General features: G+C 47.1%; 2 protein-coding genes across 2 annotated transcripts in view; both read right to left on the bottom strand.

Moving 5' to 3' along the window:
* ATP6V0C (ATPase H+ transporting V0 subunit c) overlaps positions 1 to 4631 on the bottom strand; it is a 29075-nt gene extending 24444 nt beyond the window's left edge. The window contains exon 1 of the mRNA XM_050968503.1: positions 4539 to 4631. Within this exon, the coding sequence (XP_050824460.1) occupies positions 4539 to 4614 (76 nt within the window). The 5' untranslated portion in view covers positions 4615 to 4631. The remainder of the gene's footprint in view (positions 1 to 4538) is intronic.
* The window catches only part of LOC127058370 (uncharacterized), a 278050-nt gene extending 255339 nt beyond the window's left edge, over positions 1 to 22711 (bottom strand). The window contains exon 1 of the mRNA XM_050968355.1: positions 22115 to 22711. Within this exon, the coding sequence (XP_050824312.1) occupies positions 22115 to 22693 (579 nt within the window). The 5' untranslated portion in view covers positions 22694 to 22711. The remainder of the gene's footprint in view (positions 1 to 22114) is intronic.
* Positions 22712 to 23035: the final 324 nt, after the last annotated feature.

The raw sequence follows: 23035 nt of genomic DNA, 5'->3' as shown, positions 1-23035 counted from the left end.
CCCAAGCCCTAGTATATATACCCAGGTCAAAGTAAGATTTCTATCTAACTACACTAGAACCTCAGAGTTACAAACCTCTTGGGAATGGAGGTTATTCGTAACTGACCACCACCTTATGGTTCTTTCAAGCGTTTACAAATGAATATGGACTTAATATAGCTTTGAAACTTTTAAATGGCATTTTTCTTCTGCACAACACTGTCAATTTAAATGAAACAAAGTTTCCTTACCTTGTCAAAAAATTTAAGTCGTTTATGTTAAACACCTTACTGTACTATATTTGCTTTTTCTGGCCTCTGCTGCTGCCTCATTGGCATATATCAGGTTCCAAATGAGGTGTGGGGTTGACAGGTCAGTTTGTAACAGGTTCTACTGTACCACCACTTGAGGGAGTGGATTTGCTATAGAGAGAACAAAGCCTTCCACCATTATGCTGCTGAACCACAACAAGCACAGGTTGAGTAGTTTTAGGGGCTCAATTCCTTCCAACTCAACAGAACCTACTCTTCCAAAATGAGTGGCAATGGTTTAAAGGTGTCATTGGGTTTTCAAATGACTCAGAACACTTGGCAGGGTGTGACTATCCAAGCTGTTAAGACCACCACCTTCTGTTTATTCAACTTCTGTGAAATCCTCCTCACCCCAATTCAGCTTCTCCCTCAAGGAAAGACGACATGCCCACCATTTTCTTTCTCCAGCCTTATAAGCCATCCTCTGGCAGATAAGGCTTGGACAGTCATCTAGAGCTACATTATGCAGGAGTCTGACTGTGGGCAGAGTTGCTTCTATACACCCAAGACTGCAGTACATTGCCTTGACATGACTACCATGGCTGATCCAGACAGTGTTCAAGACTTGGAGATCATAGAATGCCACAGCTGGAAGGGACCTCAGGAGGTCATCTAGTCCAACCTGCTGGTCAAAGCAAGACCAATCCCCAGAAAGATTTTTGCCCCATATCCCTAAATGGCCCCCTCAAGGACTGAACTCATAACCCTGGGATTAGTGGGCCAATGCTCAAATCACTAAACTATCCCTCCCTGCAGCCCACCCTGTCCTGCAGGCAACTTAAGTCTGTGCTCCAGCACTTTCTCAGCAATGACTGAAGAGCAATACTAACCATCTGCATCAGTGGTCTCCAACCTTTTTACACCCAAGATTGCTTTTTGAATTTAAGGGCAACCCAGGATCTACCCCATCCCTTCCCCAAGGCCTCACCCCACTAACTTCCACTGGACTAGGGCAGGGGGTGAGATTCAGGAGGGGTTATGAGCTCTGGACTGGAGCTGATAGGTTCACAGTGTGGGAAGGGCTCTGGACTGAGCATGGGGCAGGAAGGGGTGAGTGATGCAAGCTCTGGGAGGGCTCCAGTTTGAATGCAGGAGAGGGCTTGGGACTGTTTTAGGGTGCTGGCTCTGAGAGGGGACTTAGGGCTGGCGTGCAGGCAGAGGTTCAGGCTCCAGGAGGGGCTCAGGGCTGGGATGTGGCTTCCTGCTGGGCAGCACTTCCCTCCTGGGGCTCCTGGTCAGTGGTGCAGTGTGGCTGTTGCCAAGGCAGGCTCCCTGCCAATCCAGGCCCATGCTGCTCCCAGAAGGGAGCAACATGCCACTGCAGCCCTGGGGGCAGGCAGGCCAGCACTGACTCCATGTACCTCACCTCTGCAAGCACCAACCCCAAAGCTCCCATTGGGCACAACTCCCTGTTCCTGGGCAATAGGAGCAGGAGAAGGATAGCTCAGTGGTTTGAGCATGGGCCTGCTAAAGCCAGGGTTGAGAGTTCAACCCTTGAGCGGGCCACTTAGGGATCTGGGGCAAAATCAGTACTTGATCCTGCTAGTGAGGGCAGGGGGCTAGACTCGATGACCTTTTGGGTACCTTCCAGCTCTATGAGATAGGGGTCAGTGCTTGCAGGCAGGGACAGCACGCAAAGGGAGATCTCTACCTCCTCCCCCCAGGGCCATACTGGCCACTTTCAGGAACAGTGTGGGTCCAGGGCAGACAGGGAGCCTGTCTTAGCAGCAGCCCCACTGTGCTGCTGGAGATCTTGACTGACCAGTTGGTGACCCCTGATCTACATCACAACACTACTGCAAAGAATAGCATCTACATGCAGAATCCATAGAAAGTAGCCAAAAGAGGAAACTAAAGGAAGACTTTGCCTTAATTCAAGGGAGGTAATTATACCCATGAGCACTCTAAGGACCCCACCAACGACTAAGGATTTTTCTGTCTACTGCTTGCAAATGCAGGTATGACATTTTGGACTACTTTATACCAAAAATTATCTCCCATCCAGCAAGGCAGATCTTCCACAAGCCTATGGTACGGCAGAGACCTAGGTGTTTAGCATCCAGATCATGCTGTGTTGGTGACCGAATGAGTTGCCCCATCTGCAATGTACATTGCAGAAGAGCAGTAACAGATACTTAAGCATTTATTGATTGATTTAAAATTCAGTTGTACAAAGTTGGGGCTCAGAATTAAATGGCAGCATGTGAAATGCCAAAGTTAAAGCTTTATAACTATTAACAAATGTCAAATTATACAGTCACTCTTTAAATTGAAGAGAGACATTTTCAAGAAGCATCTCCCACTTTGCCTAAGTTTCAATGGAATTTTGCCCATTTGTGTACACAGTGAAACTGATGTTTGGCATCTAAAAAATAAAAATGTAATCCTTCCAACAATTTTATCTGAAGATTTTTGGAGGCAATCTACAAATGGAAGTATGAAGAGGCTTGCTAGTTTCTGCTTGTGTAATGATCATTTTACAAGATGTTAATTCACCTGCCTACTTAAGGAATATCTGCATATATTTTGAACTAAGCAAGGATGACTTGTAAGTGTCAGACACTGGAGTAAAAATGGCTATTCATAGCTTGGAAAAGTTGTAGTATACTGCAATGGTTTACATACTATTTGGTCAGCAGCCTTTGCCATATTTACAGTTTTACTTAACAGAACTAAATCTAGACTTTTCAAACAAGTTAGTATCACACCAATGTAGTCCTCTGTCTATACAGTAGAATGAAGGACTGGGTGATTGTGCAAAGCCAGTGAAGGATTCACTGCTTTGAGTTTACTGGCTGAAGGTGATGGGAGTGGTTTCCTTTAGATTTTCCCATATATGAAGTGAAAGACTGTTCCCTGTGGCTTTTTATTCTACAAAAAGAAGGAAGTTCCTAGAAGGTCACAGTGACAGATTTGCTCAATGCTTGGATTAATGCATTAACTCATTGGACTGAAGAACACATACCTCAGAAGAGCTAGTTGGTTAACCAAGGTTTACATTTATACTGATATTTACAATTTGTTGAAGTCTAGTCTGTCAACTACTAACAGCCAAAGTTAATCCATATCTTTAAGTGATCTAAATTTAAATAATTTAGGTTGGATGGAATTTAGTTACTTGTTTTAAAGGTGACCATTGCTTCATAAGCTGAGAACACTTACTAGTAGTCATATGACCCCTGTATCCACCAACAGCTCTGGGGTCACTCACTAAATTAGAAACTCACTCATTACTCAGATTTACAGTAAGTGGTAAATTTTTGCCCTGGTCTCCTGAATTGAGGATACCAGCTATTATATATCAAACACTTACATGCCCCTCTTTGCAAGGCTTCCATTGGTCAGAAATGTGGACATCTATTCAGTCATATGGAGACAGCCTCCCCCCTGCCATTACAGCAGCATTGTCCTTACAATATATTTGCTAGGAAAAGTCTTCTCAAGAGGGCACCTGCACCAAGTGTCCTAGCAAGATGCTTCTAGCTAGTTCAGGCCATCCGCATTAGGAAAGAACTGTGCGTGGCAAAGAGCCTACCAGCCCCAACACCCTCCCTGCAGTAAGATGATCAGCCGGGGGCTCCTCCACCGGTTGAGACTCCCCAGTGACGTCAGCCTCAGACCCTCTGCATCTCACCCTGGAGCCCCCTCCCTCCGGAAGCTTTCGAGCGCCCCCGGTAGCCCGGATGGAGCAGCTGGGAAGGGTTGGCGGCAGAAGGCGGAGAGAGCCGAAGAGCTTCGGCAAAGGGGAGCCGCAGCAAGCGACGGGAACTGCAGGCTCGGAGGGGTCCGCCCCCGCCGTAACAACCCGAGAACCTGGAATATGAGCCACCCCCGCCCATACCATGCCCATGGAGCGGACAGTGGCGTCCCAGCTGCCTTGCGGGGGAGTCGCTCCTGCCTCCCAGACAGCCCGAAGTGTCAGCTCCCCGGCGGGCGGCGCTGCCCCGAGGCGCTCGCAGAGTGCGGCAAAAGGGGCAGCCGGGGGCGAGCCCGACCTCCACCCCTGCAGCACTGCCGAACAGCAAGCCCCCTGCCACCACCCACCCCCGGCCGGCAGCTGTCACTCCCCAGGTCCCTGAACCGCGAGCCTCCCCTACACCCCATCGCGGGGCTAATGCAGTCATCGCCTCCCCCTCCCCCATAAGGGCGCAGGCTCCGCCGGCACCACGCAACCCCCCGCGGCGAGGGGAAGCAGCTAACGCCCCCGGACCGCCGAGAGCTCGGGAGGGGAAGGAGCGGGGGTCTCACCGCTGAAGACCATGGCGGCAGAGGCGCCCATCACGGCGAAGAAGGAGGCGTACTCGGGAGCGCTGCTTTCGGACATGGCTGGGCGGTGCTGGGCCGGGGTCGGTGCCTGCGCGCTGCGGACGATCTCCCTCTGCCTCGGGGCTCGGGCTCCTCCTCAGAGGATGCTCAGCGAGGAAACCGCGGAGGCCGCGCTGGGACGGGGCACAAGCCGAGCTGGAGGGGTCGGACGCGGGGAGCGATGGCAGCCCTGGCGCTCGGCTGGGTGCCTACTGACGTGCGCGGCTTGCGGACGCTGCGCTCTAAATACCCAACCACCGCAGGACAAAATGGCGGCCGCCGACCGGTCACGTGACCCGCCCGCTGGCGTTCCCTCCTTCCCCCGCCCCTCGGGGATCAGACCACAAACAGCCAGGTGGGTTTCACGCCTCACTCATGGACATGCAAACGCCATTCCCCAGCCTACAACACCGTCAAGCACATTATCCCCTTTTACAAACCAAACAGGGTCCCATCCATCGGTCTCCAAGCGGGGTGAGAGGGGATCTTAATATCATCTTCCCCCTTCTCCCTTGCGCAGATAGTTTAGTCCACTCTTACTTCACTTCCTCCCGGCGATGGGTCCGCCGCGTCGGCCACAGCTGAGCGTGATTCAGCTCACATTAGCATATGGGGCGTGTCTATCACAGCAGGCCCCTCCCCTCTTCGAGTTGCGAAGAAATAAGGCCTCTGGGGTGTGGGCGTTTTTCTTGGGGTTCAGGAAGTAGGGGGAGGGTAATGATCTACGTCAGAGCAAGTGCAGCGCAGGGGACAATTGCCTAGGCCAGTGGCCAGAATCCCCAGCTCTTTCCTGGCCAGCAGAATGCTGCAGAGGCCTGTAAGGGGAGGGGGTTAGAGGTGCTGGGCTGCTGAGCATGTAGAAAAGTGGAGGAAACGCTGTCATTATTACAGGTATAGGTGACAGCCTGCTGGGCACCTTACAGTCATAAGACCGGCCACACTGGGTCAGACCAATGGTCCATCTAGCTCAGTATGACGTCTGCTGATCGTGGCCAATGCCAGGTGCCCCAGAGGGAATGACCAGAACAGATAATTATCAAGTGATCCAGCCCCTGTCACCCAGTCCCAGCTTCTGGCAAACAGGCTGCGGACACTCAGAGCACGGCATTACATCCCTGCCCATCCTGGCTAAATTGATGGATCTATCCTGCATGAATTTATCTAGTTCTTTTTTGAATCCTGTTATAGTCTTGGGCTTTACAACATCCTCTGGCAAAGAGTTCCACAGGTTGACTGTGCGTTGTGTGAAGAAATACTTGCTTTCGTTTGTGTTAAACCTCCTGCCTATTAATTTCATTTGGTGACCACTTGTTTTTGTGTTATGAGAAGGAGTAAATAACTTCCTTATTTACTGTCTCCACATCAGTCATGATTTTATAGACCTCTATCATAACCCCCCTTAGTTGTCTCTTTTCCAAGCTGAATAATCCCAGTCTTCATAGTCGGTGGGTTGCATAGGCTGGGGGAGGCTCTTCCTCCCCAAACAGCCTGGCGTGGCCCCATCCCCTGCTGTGACTGCTCCGTGTGTGTGGCTCTGGTCCTCCAGCTCCAGCCCCCAGTGCGCCAGATGGGGTTGGGGAGGTTGGGGCCTTGCATTGCCCACCTTCCTGGTGCTCTGGTGGCTGGAGCCAAGCACCACCCACACTCCAGGGCTGGGAAAGCTGGGGCCATGCACCACCCTCCCTCCCGCACTCTGGGGCTGTGCGGTCTGGGCTGCCCACCTTCCCGGCGCTGGGGAGGCTAAGGCCATGTGCTGCCCACCCTCCCATGCTCGAGGCTGGGGCTGTGTGCCGCCTACCCTCCTGGTGCTCCTTTGGGGCTGGGGGGCTAGTCGTGGGACTAGGCCGGTGGCTGCGGTAGGGGAGAAGGGGGTCAGAAGGGAGGGGCTCGGGCAGAAGGGGGTGGAAGGGGCATGGCCTCGGGCAGAAGGGGTAGGGCTAGGGGCAGTTTGCATGCCACCCATGCCAGTTTTATTAATCTGTCCTCATATGGAAGCTGTTTCATACCCATAACCATTTTTATTGCCCTTTTCTGTACCTTTTCCAATTCCAATATATCTTCTTTCAGATGTGCATACCATGGATTTATATAGAGGCAATATGATATTTTCTGTCTAATTATCTGTCCCTTTCCTAATGATTCCCAACATTCTATTCACTTTCTTGACTGCTGCTCCACATTGAGTGGATGTTTTCAAAGAACTATCCACAAGGACTCCCAGCTCTCTTCCTAGAGTGGTAACACCTGTTTTAGACCCCATCATTTTATATGTATAGTTGAGATTATGTTTTACAATATGTATTACTTTTGCATTTATCAACACTGAATTTCATCTGCCATTTTGTTGCCCAGCCACCCAGTGGGTCCAATGGGAAGCCTGATGAGATTACAGTGCCCATAAGGAGCATGCAGACAAAGGATGGATGAGGGTGGGTGTGCAATACAAGGCTTTGCTGACTTTATTTCTTTTGCTTAAACTGGGACACCCCGATACTCCCTCTCCAGGAGCCTCTGCTCTTTTCACCCCTACTAGTGAGACTAGATAACACACCACCCCCATTTCCTCCACCCTTACTACTGAGGCTGGATGGTATCTTGCCACGCTCCCCAACCCCCTACGAACTAAAGTCCAGTTGACAGAAAGTGGCCACAAGGGAAAGTCCATCTGGACAGGGATCTGGATGGGCAAATAAAACTGTTCATACATCCCTCAGAACCAGGGACTGACTCTGTTGTGGGACTCCAAGCAAGAGTGGTCCAAGGAAGGAATTGGTTGGAGGGCTTTGTTCTATTCTATTCAGGATCTTATACTTCCCTCATAGCTATAACGTTGTCCCCTGTTCCCATCCTGCTAGTGGAGTAGAGAGGAGATCAGGCTGATGGGTGCCACCATTGATGTGGGAAGGAAATGGGAGTTTCTTCTCCCCAAGAAACACTTCTCTTCACTCCTGACTGGGAATCAGGCATTCTGGGTTGTATTCTTAGCTCTGCCACTAACTTTGTGTGCAACTTTGGCTATGTCACTTAAGCTATGTCTACACTAGCACTTTTGTTGACAAAACTTTTGTCAATTAGGGGTATGAAAAAAAACACCCTGACCAAGAAAAGTTTCATTGACAAAAGTGCATGTGTGGACAGCGCTGTCAGTGGGAGAGTGTCTCCTGCCGACATAGCTACTGTTGTTTGTTGAGAGTGGTTTAATTATGCCAGTGGGACAGCTTCCCTCCCGCCCCTTCGGCATAGAGCAGCTACACAGGAGACCTTACAGCTATGCAGCTGCGGCGGTACAGCTGTAAGGTCTATAGTGTAAACATAGCCTTAGCTTCAGTTTCCCTATCCATGAAATAGGGATAATAATAGTCATCTGGCATTTCTGCACAAAAGATACCCTTACCCCCACAGAACTTCTGAGGTGCTCTCAACTGTCTCTTGGTGGGTGTATTCCTTTTTCTGAATCTGTGCCATGATCTTCCCAATGCTACCACTGTTTTCAGCCTGTATTCTCCACTGCTATGTTAGCACTACTACAAAGCAGCCATCTTTGATTCCCTTTACCTCTGCCCTGACACCTATCTTCCAGTGTCCTACATATTTGTCTCTCAGTGTTTTCCATTCAGGTTTTAGCCAAGATGGAGTCTGTTGGGTTTTAAACATTTTATTATCACATCACTGAAATGTGGTAGGACCCATATCAGGTTAGCTCTTTTGAAAGGAGAGCTGTTCTTCTTTCAAATCGAGAGGTATCGTCTTTGTCATACTCCTGATGTTCCAAGCAGCAATCTTTAGTGCTTTTTCAGTTTTCTTTGGTTTTTGACCACATTGAGGATGATCCGCCAGCTGCAGTAAGCTAGCCAGATTTAATTTGGGCAGGCAGTGTTTGAGGCACCTTTTCTATCCCCTTTCCTTACAAAGGGAGAGCAGTGCAATCCTAAAAAGGGCTGCTCTGTCACCTGGGGTGTTGCCGAGCTTCCTTGCTGCCCTTGGGTCAGGGATGGGTGACCAATGACCCAGGCCACCTTTGTGCAGGCTTGTGGCTATGACTGCCAGGAATCATCTTCACCTGTCGCTTTACCACTCCCCCATTGCCACAGGACTTTTGAAGAGAGATGTGCATGAATGACATGTGCGTGAAGGTGATTAAAATGGGAGAGTCGTTGCACTGGGACAATCCCATTTTCTTGGCTGCTGAAGCTTGGCCCAGTAACACAAAGGCTGTTACAGCTGGAGGCTTCTTTAGCTGCAGTGGATAGCCTTCTGTAGTGCCTCATCATGCCTTTTGCCTTTATGTTGCTGCACTGCTTTTCAGGCCGTTGGACCAATATATTTTGCCTTGGCTACCAGAACAGTCTTCATATGTTTGGGAGGACAATCCCTAAATCACCGTCAGTTTCCACACTTCCGGTTACCCTCACCTGGTTTAGCCCTCCGGCTAAGTCAGTTTAACAGGGTGTGACATTGTTGCATACTTACAGCTACTTGGAGCCACAGGTGAAAGCTGGGTGTACAGAGAGGACCACAGAGGAAAAGAACCTCTCAAGGAGTGCAGCAGTTCAAATCACTCAAAGGTATTACCTCTCCCATACACCCCTACAGTGTAATTAACACACACATACTCTCAGCCAGATTGCAGAGTAATTTACGCATGATTTAACAACAATCCTGAATCCTTTCAAAATTATACAGCAATACAGCACAGCCTGAAATATAATTTTATTTCATTGAATCAAAATGCGTGAATAAAGTTTTAAAATTACTCTAATTCTGGTCAGCTTGTAGCTGTTTATCATCATTCATTTCATTTATTAACATTTCACAGTCCATCATATCTCCACTCCAACTCTTAAATAATAGTATTATAAGAAATCCATGGTCATCTACCAGTTGTCGTGCCTCTGCTGCACACCTTTTTGAACCTCACAGTGAAGGGAGACAGAACTCAGATCCTCCTGCTCCAAACATCCAGGCTTCATGAGGAATCGCTCATATCTATTAACAGTGTGGGGCTGATAGCACACAGCTGAGTAGCTCTGATTCTGTTAAGTAGACGGCTGTGATATGCACTCACGCTAGCCAGTTCCTTCTGGGCCTGATCTAAAATCCATTTAGATCAATCAAAACAGTGGACATTGGATCAGGCCCCATCGTAGTATTCTCTCTCTCAACTAACAACCATGCAACAAAATAGTTGAAAAATATACAGTAAGGGGAAAGAGACTATATAAGGACACATAACCAAGGGCTACATGGTGCTCTGCCAGAGAACCACACTTAACATGTATGATATGGAAGATGTTGCAGCCAGCTTCAATTATGCACATGCAGCCACAGAGACTATGGGTTCCAGCATGCAGTCCTGCATCTTAATTCAATCATCCTTTCTCTCAGATCTAGGTGTAGCATTGTATGCTGGGACCTGTAGTTTGTTATTATTGTTCCCAAAGGTCTCAATTGCGATCAGGACTCCATTGTGCTAGGCAGCAAACTCTTACGTAGACAAGCAGAGCTTAAGGATAATTAACCTGTAGAATAATTTATCTAGGGAAGTGGTAGATTTTCCATCACTTGGAGTCTTTAAAATCAAGACTCGGTGTCTTTCTAAAACATATGCCCCAACTCAAACAGAGTTTGTGGTCTTGATGCAGGAATTGCTGGGTGAGGTTCTCTGGCCTGTGTTTGCAAGAGGTCAGGCTAGATGATCAAAGCAGTCCTCCTGGACTTAAAATCTATGAATCTTATAGTCTAATTAGAAATGAGGCACAATAAGTGAGTGTGGCAAACAAAAGGAGGGCAGGGGTGCGGGTGGTGAAGATAGGAAAATGCAATCACAAAGGTTGGCTATGTGCACAACTCCATATTTCCCAATCATCTGAAAGTTGAAAAGATATCAATAAAATTGTCTCTCCCAGACTGCTGCATTACTTGAACATCCTTCATTGGCTGATGTTAGGGGGCTTATTCCTTCACCCTCCTACTTCCCTGGTCCTTCTCGCATGAACAGAGAGCAACAATACCCGAAGTCCAAAGGCGCAAACAATTCGATGTTTATTGGGGTGAACTTCCAGCAAGCACGATTCCAGTTTCCTTCCTTAGTGGCCCCCTTCCCAGCTCTGACACCACAGAGCCTTGCCTGTGTCCCTGTTCCTGTTCCCATCCCCTGTTCCCATTTCCCCCTTTAGCAAAACATGATCTCAATTCCCCCATCCCCAGTCCCAGTCCCTGTTCCTATTCCCCCCCCCACTTCCTGATTGACTTCAGACTATATAGCAAAACCTGAGTTTTGCTTAGCTATTCCTTAACCAGTCATTTTACTGAAATTTAACTAACCAATCCTAACATATTGTAACATGGTTACTTAACCAATTATACCCCACCACTTTAATTGGTTTACACCCAACAAAATTAATTATACAGTAGAAAGAAACAATTACAGAACCAGACAGAGACCATGCAAATAAACATACAAAACAATACAGAAGTGAGGATTTCACAACTACATCTATACAGATATAAGGGTTCTCCAGCTGTGTCTATTGATAAGTGAGTTCTTGCCAGACAGGATGCGATCAAACTAAGTTTCCTTTTACATCTTCTAGGCTCATCCCTTTCTCTGGAGGTGATAGGAATATCAGGACAAGATTGTATTCCTAACAGCCCAATAGCACCTTATTTCAATGTGACTAGTTTGGAATGTGAAGATGTGACCATAAACTTCCCAGCTTATGGCTGCCTAACTACATCTTAGCTGAAGGCCTTAGCCTGTCACAGTAAGAGAAGGCCATTACACAGACAGTGATTTTGATTCTTTCTTTTATACCTCTGTAACTAGCTAAGTGATAAGAATATACCTAAATTCTTAAAGTATAGGCCTTTGCAGACAGACCTGAATATCTATATCCTAACAGCTGATCTCATGTAGGTATCATGGAGAGGGTACTTCTGTAGGAGCAATGTGAAGGGCGGGAGGAGAGAGGCCTTACAAATTAATTCAGGAAGTGTGTTTCATATATAAAGAGCATTTTGGAAGAAAGCACAAAGGCAGTTGAGGGATAAGCAGGCAAATGTATGTACAAAGCTGGCTTACTGTTATTTAAGGGTTGGATTGGAGATATGATGGACGGTGCAATGTTAATAAATGAAATGAATGATGATAAACAGCTACAAGCTGACCAGAATTAGAGTATTTTTAAAACTTTATTCACGCATTTTGATTCAATGAAATAAAATTATATTTCAGGCTGTGCTGTATTGCTGTATAATTTTGAAAGGATTCAGGATTGTTGTTAAATCATGCGTAAATTACTCTGCAACCTGGCTGAGAGTATGTGTGTGTGTTAATTACATTGTAGGGGTGTATAGGAGAAGTAGTACCTTTGCGTGATTTGAACTGCCACGCTTCTTGAGTAGGGAACAACAGAATTGTGAAGGGTCTTCAGTTTGATGCAGATGGGAAACCAATGGAAAGTATCAAAAATGGTGTCATAAACATACAGCTAAGGGTAGCATAAAATCCCTCCTTTACCTGTAAAGGGTTAAGAAGCTCAAATAACCTGGTTGGCACCTGACCAAAAGGACCAATGAAGGGAGAAGATTCTTCCAAATCTGTGGGGGAAGGTTTCTGTTTTGTCTCTCTTTGTTGTTCTCTCCAGGTCAGCAAGGAACCAGGGCAGGGAAAATACATGTCCTAAAGCCATACCCGAACTAAGCACCTAAGATTACAAATTGTAAGTAATAGGATGGAAATGCGTTAGTATATCTTTTATTTTAGCTTGTGAATTTTCCCTATGGTAAGAGGGAGGTTTATTCCTGGGTTTTTTTTCGTAACTTTAAAGTTTTGCCTAGAGGGGAATCCTCTGTGTTGTAAATCTTATTACCCTGTAAAATTACCTTCCTTCCTGATTTTACAGAGGTGTTTCTTTTGCTTTTTTCTTTATAATAAAGTTCTGATTTTAATAATCTGATTGGGTTTTTAGTGTCCTAAAAACCCAAGGGTCTGGTCTGTGCTCACTTTGGTTACCTATTTGGTTGGTATATTATTCTCCAACCTCCCTAGGAAAGGGGTAAAAGGGGTTTGGGCGGATATTTTGGGGAAACAGGAACTCCAAGTGGTCCTTTTCCTGAATCTTTGTCTAACTCACTTGGTGGTGGCAGCGATACCGTGCAAGGGCAAGGAAGAATTTGTGCCTTGGGGAAGTTTTTAACTTAAGCTGGTGGGATATACGCTTACGGGATCTTTCATGCGGGTCCCCACATCTGTACCTCAGAGTTCAGAGTGTGGAGGGAACCCTGACAGATGGGGTCACACTGGAGCAAAAGACTGTGAAGATGACCTTAGCAGTTACATTTTGAATGGATGGCAGATGGGACAATGTGTTAAGGGAGGATGAGGTTGCAATAGTCAAGATGGGAGACACTGAGGATATGAACTAGAGTTTTTGTGCTGTGGACAGAAAGAAGAGGCTATATTTTTAAAATTTGTGTAGGAAGCTGCGGAAAGCTTTGGACATGGATGGGAAGTGTGGGCCAAGAGAGAGGGAAGCCTCATCAGACATGACTCTGTAGGTTAAGAGCCTGAGTGACCAGGAAGTGTTGTCAAAGGTGAAGAAAACATGCAGGGAGAGGGGGCTTCAGGAGAGCAGATAAAGAGTTCAGCTCTGGCCATGATAAGTTTAAATTGTTGATGAGGCATCCAGGAGGTGTCAGAGAAACAGGCTAAGATATGGAGTTGGATGGCAGAAGATAGGTCAGGAGTGGAAAGGTGGATTTCCAAGTCATCAGCATAAAAACAGCATATAAATCTGTGTGAGCGGATGAGATTTCCAAAGAGAGGATGTAAAGCAAGAAGAGCAGTCTGCCAGGGATGAAGCCCTGTGGTCTACACAGAGCATGGGAGAGGAGTGGTCCCACAAAGATGCAGAGGGAACAGCCACAGAGGTAGAAGGAGAACCAAAACGGAAGCATCACAAAAGCCGAGTGAAGGCAAGATTTCGAGGAGAGTATGTGGATCGTGTCAAAAGCAGCTGAGGAGTCTAGGAGTATGGCATAGAGGCTGAGATTTGGCGATGAGCAAGTCTCCAGAGACCTTGGAAAGAGCAATTTTAATGGAGTGAGGAAGGCAGTGGGCGCATGTAGTGGTTCCGAGGGGAAGGGGAAGAGGGAGATAGGGTGGTACTTGGACAGGTAGATGGGATCAAGGGTGGGTTTGGTGAGGATAGAGAGGCCAGAGTGTGTTTGTGCTGTGAGGAGAAGGAAACAGAAAGCTTGGCTGTTTGGGCCTCAAAAGGCTGTATTTGGCCCACGGCCAGCACTTAGGAGGTCAGAGAAATGATAAGGGATTGGGGTTCCTGCCTGGTGTCTTAGCCCTCTGGATATGAGTGGTGGCTAATCCACTGGCTGCTCCTCCACTGCTTTCTAGAAAAGCTGAGAAATTATTACTGCAAATTCTCACAGCATGGACATCAGCATGGTTCTGTCCCATCAAGTTATTGACAAGCTCTTGCTGCGCCAGAAAGAGGTAAAACAGAGCAAGCTTCATGGAGTACATGGGAGGTAGGGTCTCCTCAGAACTGCAGTGGTCATGAGAGAAACCTGCAGGGAGGCAGATGGGGGAGTAGAAGGGAATGGGCCCTGGGGGCTCATTTAGAGCCATCCCAAAACAGAGCTTGCAGTTGGAGAGGTTAGGGGGTCAGCATGGGCAGGATGTGCCCTTTTTTAAACTCCTGAAAACCACTTCCTAACTGTAGTCAAACTTAATAAAAGCAAATGGGAGGTGTCCATTCTGAACTCATTTTTCTAGGGATTAACCTGAAGGGGAAGAAGCCACTTGGGAGGCAGTAATGTAAGTGGTGATTCTGCCATTTCAATTCTTGGATTATGAGGCAAGAACAAATTCCAGCCACACCATTAATGAAGGCCCCTGTTACCATTGCGCCGTGGCATGGGTGTGGATTGATGCTGGAACAGGTTCTCTACTGCACAGTTACTGCCCTATGCCCTACATATTTACGACATTTTTCAGCTCAGGCCCAAATTCAGCAAAGCATGCCAATATGTGCTTAAGTCCAGTGGGACGTGCTTAAAGTTAAAGTGCCTTGTTGCCTTGAGGCCTTAGTTAGCCAGAACAAATTTTACTACAAAGTGTTCATATATTGTACCAATGCTACAGTGTGATTTTCAAAGCCTCCACAGTCAATATCAAATCCAAACCAGCACTCAAGGCACTTCTCACTGAGGCTATTTTCCTACCAAATTTTAGCTTTCCGCCACAGCTGATCTGGTGCATGAGCTGTTTTTACAGGTCACAATTTACACTTTTATAATGGGAAAACTACTCTGTTTTTTCCACAGGGACTTCGGAGAGCTGGGCTGAGTTCCTGGCTCTACCATACACTCTCTCTGTGACTTTGTCCTAGTCACTTCATATCTCTGGGTTTCATTTCCCCTGCTGTAAAATGGGGATAATAGTTAGAGCCAGTCAGGAATGTACAGACTAAATGTTTTCTTCATCAGAAAAATGCAGATTTGTTGAAAGAGAAATGTTGTGTGGGAAAAGGTTGGTTCAGACACATTTTTTTATGAACAATTTTTTATTTTTTCTGCCCCAAAATCACAAAATGAAACATTTTGACATTTTCAGAATGAAACCATTCTGGTTTTCCATTTGAAATGACTTTTCATTTGGACATTTAAGCTATTTATAGTAAAAATAAAATAAATGTTTTGATTGCCCTGAATCAAATGTTTTAGGATTTTTGGTTCAGTAAAATTTTGAGATTTGTAATTTTTGTCCCAATTTGGGACAGAAAATCCATTGAAATCTTGAAAATTTTCATGGACAGGAAAACCATTTCCTGCTCAGCTGTAATAGTAATATTTTCTTCTTTCACCTTTATCTGTCTTGTCCATTCAGATCGTGTGCTCTGTCCCTCGCTATGTGTATGAACAGTGCCCAGTCCAATGGGACCCTGAGGTGCCTCTAGGCAATACTGGAATGAATAAATAAATAAATACAAATAATAGTTTAACCACTTTCCAAAAGCTTCATCCTCAAGCAGAGACCAAGTCTGGCTAACTTCAGCCTTAGAGGCAAAAGTTTCTGAAAATTTAGTCCAATAAAAGAGGGGACTAGAATGAAAATGCTTATGCAACCTTAGCTACAGCAATCATGGTTGCTAGCACAATAATAAGACACTCTGTTATAAGGCCTGCATTGAGCCTGAGAAATTCTCTTTATTTTCAGCTGCAGTCACTATCCTACATTTAATATTCCTAGTAACACAGGCCACTCTTGGAACTTGTAGTGAGTGTGTAAATACATTCCCTGGCTGATCTTTCACCCTGCTGGAGATAATGGCCTTTGCAAAGATTCTGTAAGCAACCCAAGGGGAAGAGGGAATGAGACTGGAAAGAATGAGGAAGGAAGCTCTGGGGCATGTGTGTGAAATGAAAAGCACAGAAGATTTCTTATATTACAGATCTGGCTATGTCGTTCTGGGCTTTGACTATGTTCATACACATGGGAAAAACCCAGCACCAGATGTGTGCAGGATAGACAGCAGCTGGAGACAGTCTGGTCTAATAGAAAGCAGATTGGATTAGGACTCAGTTCTGTTTGCTCTGCCACTGATCTTCTGTGTGACCTTGGGCAAGTCTCTTTCCCATCCCACCTTTTGTCTGTTTAGATTGTAATCTCTTTGGGGCAAGGGCTGCTTCTCACTCTACGCTTCTATCATGCTTAGCTCAAGGGGGCCCTGATATCAGTTCGGGGTGGGGAAGGGCTCTAGGTGCTGTTGTAATACTAATAAATAGTAAGAATCCAGAAGTGAGTTTTCTTCAGAATGGAGACCAGGGAGGAGGATGGTGATACCATGGGCCATTTTGCTCTGGTGGTATGGACTCTGCACTCACCAGTATCCACAGCTAGGTTTTCCTCCACCATGGCAGTTCTTAATCTGAAGACTAGTTCAACTGTTATCCATGCAGGATATCATATACCTCTATTCCTCTTGTACCAAATGGGCCATGATTGTCATGGGGTGAGAGAAGAGACACACAAACATGCAGTGTAGGAGAGTAATGCTAACTGTACCCTATCATCCACACACAACATGGTGTGCAGGCTGCAGTGCATATGGTAAGCACTCCTGCTCCAGGGGCCAATGGGAAAGTATCATAGACTATCAGGGTTAGAAGGGACCTAAGGAGGTCATCATGTCCAATGCCCTGCTCAAAGCAGGACCAATCCCCAGACAGCTTTTTACCCCAGTTCCCTAAGTGGCCCCCTCAAGGATTGAACTCACAACCCTGGGTTTAGCAGGCCAATACTCAAACCACTGAGCTATCCCTCCCCACCCTTGAAGTACTACTCATTTATGGCTTCTTCCCAGGCTACAATGGGCATGGTGCATGGCAGGAGGACATAGGTTATGTCAGCATGGAGTTTTCACTGATGAGAGAGGTCCTGTCTGGCTATCTGTGAGCTGATCGACTGTCAGTGCTGGCATCACATTAAGCCCAGTTTAAGATGGTGGGCACAGGGCTGTGGAGGCATAGGAGAGATGGCGAGCTTGCAATGGGTGCCAATGAACTTGGTAGCCACATGAGACCATAATCATGGTGTTACTGTTGGAAAAGACTTATTTATTAATTATTTTTATTATTATGGTAGCTCCTGGAGGCTCCAGCTGAGATTGCTGGGTGAGAGACAGTGCCTGCCCTGAAGAGCTTACTAGCTGAATAGGCACGACAGACACAGGGTGACATAGAAGCAGGCAGAAAGTTGGTGTGACTTGTCTCTGATCACACAGCAGCTCAGTAGCAGAATGAATAGGTGAAGGCCCTAGACATGAAGCTCCAATTTCACACATGCCACTTATATTTCTCCCGCAGCTGAGCTCCTGAGTCCTCCTGCTGCTTTGAGCTGCAGGCAAGGTAAGTGGGGGGCTGTGAGCTCCAGGGCCGCTGGGGGGGTGGCAATTTTTCCCAGGCCCTGCAGGTGCCCCCAGCCCCACGAGTATGTCTCCCTTCACCTTGGCCCCTCCCCCACGTTTCCCCCCCCCCCCCCCCCCTTAAATCAGGGGTTTTTATAGGGAACCGGTTGTTAAGATTTTGGCAGCTCATCACTGGACTTAAGTGATTACAGAGCCCAAAGAATGAAAAAACTGGGACGGTGCCTGTTACAGGGTCCATGGGGTACAGCCTCGACTGTGGGACTGCTGAGCCCTCTGTCCCACCAACCTGGGCTGCCTCTCACATGGTGATGCTGATGTCAAGCTAAAAATCTCTGACATGTACTGCACTTGCACAGACATCCACAGGCAGGGACACACCCAACTGTGTTACATGAACTATCTCCCAGCCACTCATGAACCATCCATAGAGAGGCTCCAGCCAATTCCCCCCAGCTCCAGCACTACACCCCAGGACTGTACCATCTTACACTGCTCAAGGCTCCCCTGGCCAGTGCAAGTTCATTAGTTTGCCACTCCCTCAGTGTGGAGTGGATACACATTAGCCTTTGTAAACTGAGCTGAAATTTCCAAAACACTTCAACCAAAACACCTGGTTTTAGGTAAAATATATATCAGGTTTATTAATTACAGAAAGATAGATTTTAAGTGATAAGCGATAGGCATAAAGGTCAGAGTTAGTTACCTTACAAAAACAAAAAGTAAACATGCAGTCTAAGTTCTACAAGCTAAGCAGGATTTGAATCAAGAAGTGTCTCACTCTGACAGATGGCACAAGCAGGTTACAGTTCCTCAATGCACAGGCTGGACTTCCTTTGCAGCCTGGGACTAACCTCCCTAGATCCAAGTCTTTGTCTTAGGCCTGGTCTACACTATGAGTTTATTTCGAATTTAGCAGCATTAAACTGAATTAACGCTGCACCCGTCCACACAACGAAGCCCTTTATTTCGATATAAAGGGCTCTTAATATCAATATCTGTACTCCTTCCCGACGAGGGAAGTAGCGCTGAAATCAGTATTGCCATTTCGAATTAGGGTTAGTGTGGCTGCATTTCGACGGTATTGGCCTCCGAGACCTATCCCACAGTGCACTATTGTGACTGCTCTGGACAGCAATCTGAACTTGAACTCGGACGGGTAGACAGGAAAAGCCCTGCAAACTTTTGAATTTCATTTCCTGTTTGCCCAGTGTGGAGAGCTGATCAGCACAGGTAACCATAACCATGCAGTCTGAGAATCGAAAAAGAGCACCAGCATGGACTGTGTGGGAGGTACTGGATCTGATCGCTATATGGGAAGAGGATTCTGTGCTAGCTGAACTATGTTCCAAAAGATGAAATGCCAAAATATTTGAAAAAGTGTCCAAGGGCATGATGGAGAGAGGCCACAATAGAGACTCACTACAGTGCCATGTGAAAGTTAAGGAGCTCAGACAAGCCTACCAGAAAACCAGAGAAGCAAATGGAAGGTCTGGGGCAGGGCGCAGACATGCCGCTTCTACGCTGAGCTGCATGCAATTCTAGGGAGGGCTGCCACCACTACCCCACCCCTGACCATGGATTCTGAGGAGGGGTAATCTCAGCCATGCCTGAGGATTCTGCAGAGAGGGAAGATGAGGAGGAGGGGGAGGACGACAAGCTTGCGGAGAGCACACAGCACTCCGTTCTCCCCTACAGCCAGGATCTTTTTCTCAGACTGACTGAAGTACCCTCCCAACCCTCCCAAGGCATTATCCCAGACCACGAAGCCATGGAAGGGACCTCTGGTTAGTGTACCTTTGTAAATATAAAACAGGGGTAGGCAACCTATGGCACGTGTGCCGAAGGCGGCACGCGAGCTGATTTTTCAGTGGCATTCACACTGCCCGGGTCCTGGCCACCAGTCCGGGGGGCTCTGCATTTTAATTTAATTTTAAATGAAGCTTCTTAAACATTTTAAAAACCTTATTTACTTTATAATATATAACTAAACTATTGTTGTATGTAGACTTATAGAAAGAGACCTTCTAAAAATGTTAAAATGTATTACTGGCATGCGAAACCTTAAATTAGAGTGATTAAATGAAGACTCGGCACACCACTTCTGAAAGGTTGCTGACCCCTGATATAAAACATAGTTTAAAAGCAAACTTTTTTTAATGATTAATTTGCCCTGAGGACTTGGGATGCATTCGCAGCCAGTACAGCTATGGAAAAGTCTGTTAACGTGTCTGGAGATAGAGCGGAAATGCTCCAGGGACATCTCCATGAAGCTCTCCTGGAGGTACTCCAAAAGCCTTTCCAGAAGGTTTCTTGGCAGTGCAGCCTTATTCCGTCCTCCATGGTAGGACACTTGACCACGCCATGCTAGTAGCAAGTAATCTGGTATCGTTGCATGACAAAGCCTGGCAGCGTATGGTCCCGGTGTTTGCTGGCATTCAAGCAACGTCCGTTCTTTATTTCGCTGTGTTATCCTCAGGAGATTGATATCATTCATGGTAACCTGGTTGAAATATGGGAATTTAATTAAGGGGACAGAGGTGACCGGTCCTACTGGGCTGTTTGCCTGTGACTGAAAATAAATCCTTCCCTGCAGTTAGCCAAGCAGGGGGGTGTGTGTGTATGAGACTGTTTGGCGCTGAGCCTTTTTGCGTTTGGCTAGCAGGGATCTTCCTTGATACCAGCCACGTGGTGGGGGAGGGGTAAAGTGATCATCCTAGAGAATTGGATGGGTGGGGGAATTAGTTTGGTTTCTGCTGCTGCACATTAACAGGAAAGCCACAGCACTCAACGGGGTTTGCTTGGTATGTGGGAAAGGAGGGCGCTGGTTGTATGAAGTCTGCAGAAGCCGAAAGACAATGGCTTACCACGGCCGCATGCAAGCCAAATTCTGTTGCCCGAACCTGCGTCTGTAATCTCTAACACCAAAGGCGCAGGCACACAATATTAAGATGCAAAATGCGACCTTGTACTGAAATCACATGTGCTATATAATGTGAATAGTGTTGTTCACTGTGAAAGAGTATAAGCATTGTTCTGTATGATGTATCTTTTTAAATACTTCTCTCCCTTTCTTTCCCTCCCTCCCGCAGCTGCAAATTTTTCAAGCCTCCCTCCTCCGTCCCGAAGGCTATCTCAGATAAGGCAGCGGAAAAAAAGGACGTGAGATGAAATGTTCTCTGAAATCATGGAATCGACCTGCAATGAAAGAGCTCATCTGAATGAGTGGAAGGACACGGTATCAATGTACAGGAAAGATGTCAGTAAACATGAGGACAGGAGGGACCAACGTGAGGACAGGAGGGACGAATGTGAAGAGAGGAGAGACGCTCGAGATGAGAGGTGGCGGCAGGAAGATCAGAGATGTTGGTAGGAAGATCAGCAATAGCGGGATGTAACACTGGGGCTGCTGCGTGATCAAACGGACATGCTCCGGCATCTAGTGGAGCTTCAGGAACAGCAGCAGGATCACAGAGTCCCGCTACAGCACCTGTATAACCACCCTCCCACCTCCCCAAGTTCCATAGCCTCCTCACCCAGATGTGTAAGAATGCGGGGCGGGGGGCTCCGTGCACCCACCCACTGCACCCCAGTGGACAGCCCAAGCAAAAGGCTGTCGTTATTTTGAACTTCTGAAGTAGCCTTTTCCTTCCCTCCTATCCTCCTCCCAAACCCCACCCGGGCTACCTTGTCAGTTCTCTCCCTCTTTTTATACTCAGTTAATAAAGAATACATGATTTTTAAATGATAGTGACTTTATTTTCTTAAAAAGCAAGCTGTGATCGAAGGGGGAGGGTGGGTTGCTTACAGGGAACGAGTCACTCAAGGGCACGGGTTTTCATCAAGGAGAAACAAACAGAACTTTCACACCATAGCCTGGCCAGTCATGAAACTGGTTTTCAAAGCTTCTCTGATGCGCAGCGCTTCCTGGTGTGCTCTTCTAATCACCCTAGTGTCTGGCTACGCGTAATCAGTGGCCAGGTGATTTGCCTCAGCCTCCCACCCCGCCATAAATGTCACCCCCTTACTCTCACAGAGATTGTGAAGCACACATCAAGCAGCAATAACAATGGGTATATTGGTTTGGCTGAGGTCTGAGCGAGTCAGTAACGTGCGCCAGCGTCCCTTTAAATGTCCAAATGCACATTCTATCACCATTCTGCATTTGCTCAGCCTGTAGTTGAACAGCTCCTGACTACTGTCCAGGCTGTCTGTGTATGGTTTCATGAGCCATGGCATTAAGGGGTAGGCTGGGTCCCCAAGGATAACTATAGGCATTTGAACATCCCCAACAGTTATTTTCTGGTCTGGGAAGTAAATCCCTTGCTGCAGCCGTTTAAACAGAGTAGTGTTCCTGAAGATGCGAGTGTTATGAACCCTTCCCAGCCATTCCATGTTCATGCTGGTGAAACGTCCCTTGTGATCCACCAGTGCTTGCAGCACCATTGAAAAGTACCCCTTGCGGTTTATGTACTCACTGACTTGGTGCTTCAGTGCCAAGATAGGGATATGGGTTCCATCTATCGCCCCACCACAGTTAGGGAATCCCATTGCAGCAAAGCCATCCACTATGACCTGCACATTTCCCAGAGTCACTACCTTTGGTAGCAGCAGCTCAGTGATTGCTTTGGCTACTGAAATCACAGCAGCCCCCACAGTAGATTTGCTCACTCCAAATTGATTCCCGACTGACCGGTAGCTGTCTGGCGTTGCAAGCTTCCACAGAGCTATTGCCACTTGCTTCTCAACTGTGAGGGCTGCTCTCATCTTGGTATTCTGGCGCTTCAGGGCAGGGGAAAGCAAGTCACAAAGTTCCATGAAAGTGCCCTTACGCATGCAAACCTTTCGCCGCCATTGGGAATCGTCCCACACCTGCAACACTATGCGATCCCACCAGTCTGTGCTTGTTTCCTGGGCCCAGAATCGGTGTTCCACAGCTATAACCTGCCCCATTAACAGCATGATCTCCAAAGTGCTGGGGCCCGCAGTTTGAGAGTATTCTGTGTCTATGTCCTCATTGCTCTCGTTGCCGCACTGCCATAGCCGCCTCCTCCTCACTTGGTTTTTCAGGTCCTGGTTCAGCATAAACTGCACGAGAATGCGCGAGGTGTTTACAATGTTCATGACTGCTGTCTTGAGCTGAGCGGGCTCCATGCTTGCTGTGGTATGGTGTCTGCACAGTTCACCCTGGAAAAAAGGTCCGAAACGGTTGTCTGCTGTTGCTTTCATGGAGGGAGGAGTGAGGTTGTACCTAAAACCAGCAGCGACAATGTTTTTTCCCCATCAGGCATTGGGATCTCAACCCAGAATTCCAATAGGTGGGGGAGACTGTGGGAACTATGGGATAGCTATGGGATAGCTACCCACAGTGCAATGCTCTGGAAATCAACACTAGCCTCAGTACATGGATGCACACCGCTGAATTAATGTGCTTAGTGTGGCCGTGTGCACTCGACTTCATACAATCTGTTTTCAAAAATCAGTTTCTTTAAAATC

The sequence above is a fragment of the Gopherus flavomarginatus genome, chromosome 9 (genome assembly GCF_025201925.1).
Source record: "Gopherus flavomarginatus isolate rGopFla2 chromosome 9, rGopFla2.mat.asm, whole genome shotgun sequence".
Lineage (NCBI taxonomy): Eukaryota > Metazoa > Chordata > Testudines > Testudinidae > Gopherus > Gopherus flavomarginatus.
This window is presented reverse-complemented; position numbering and strand designations above follow the sequence as displayed.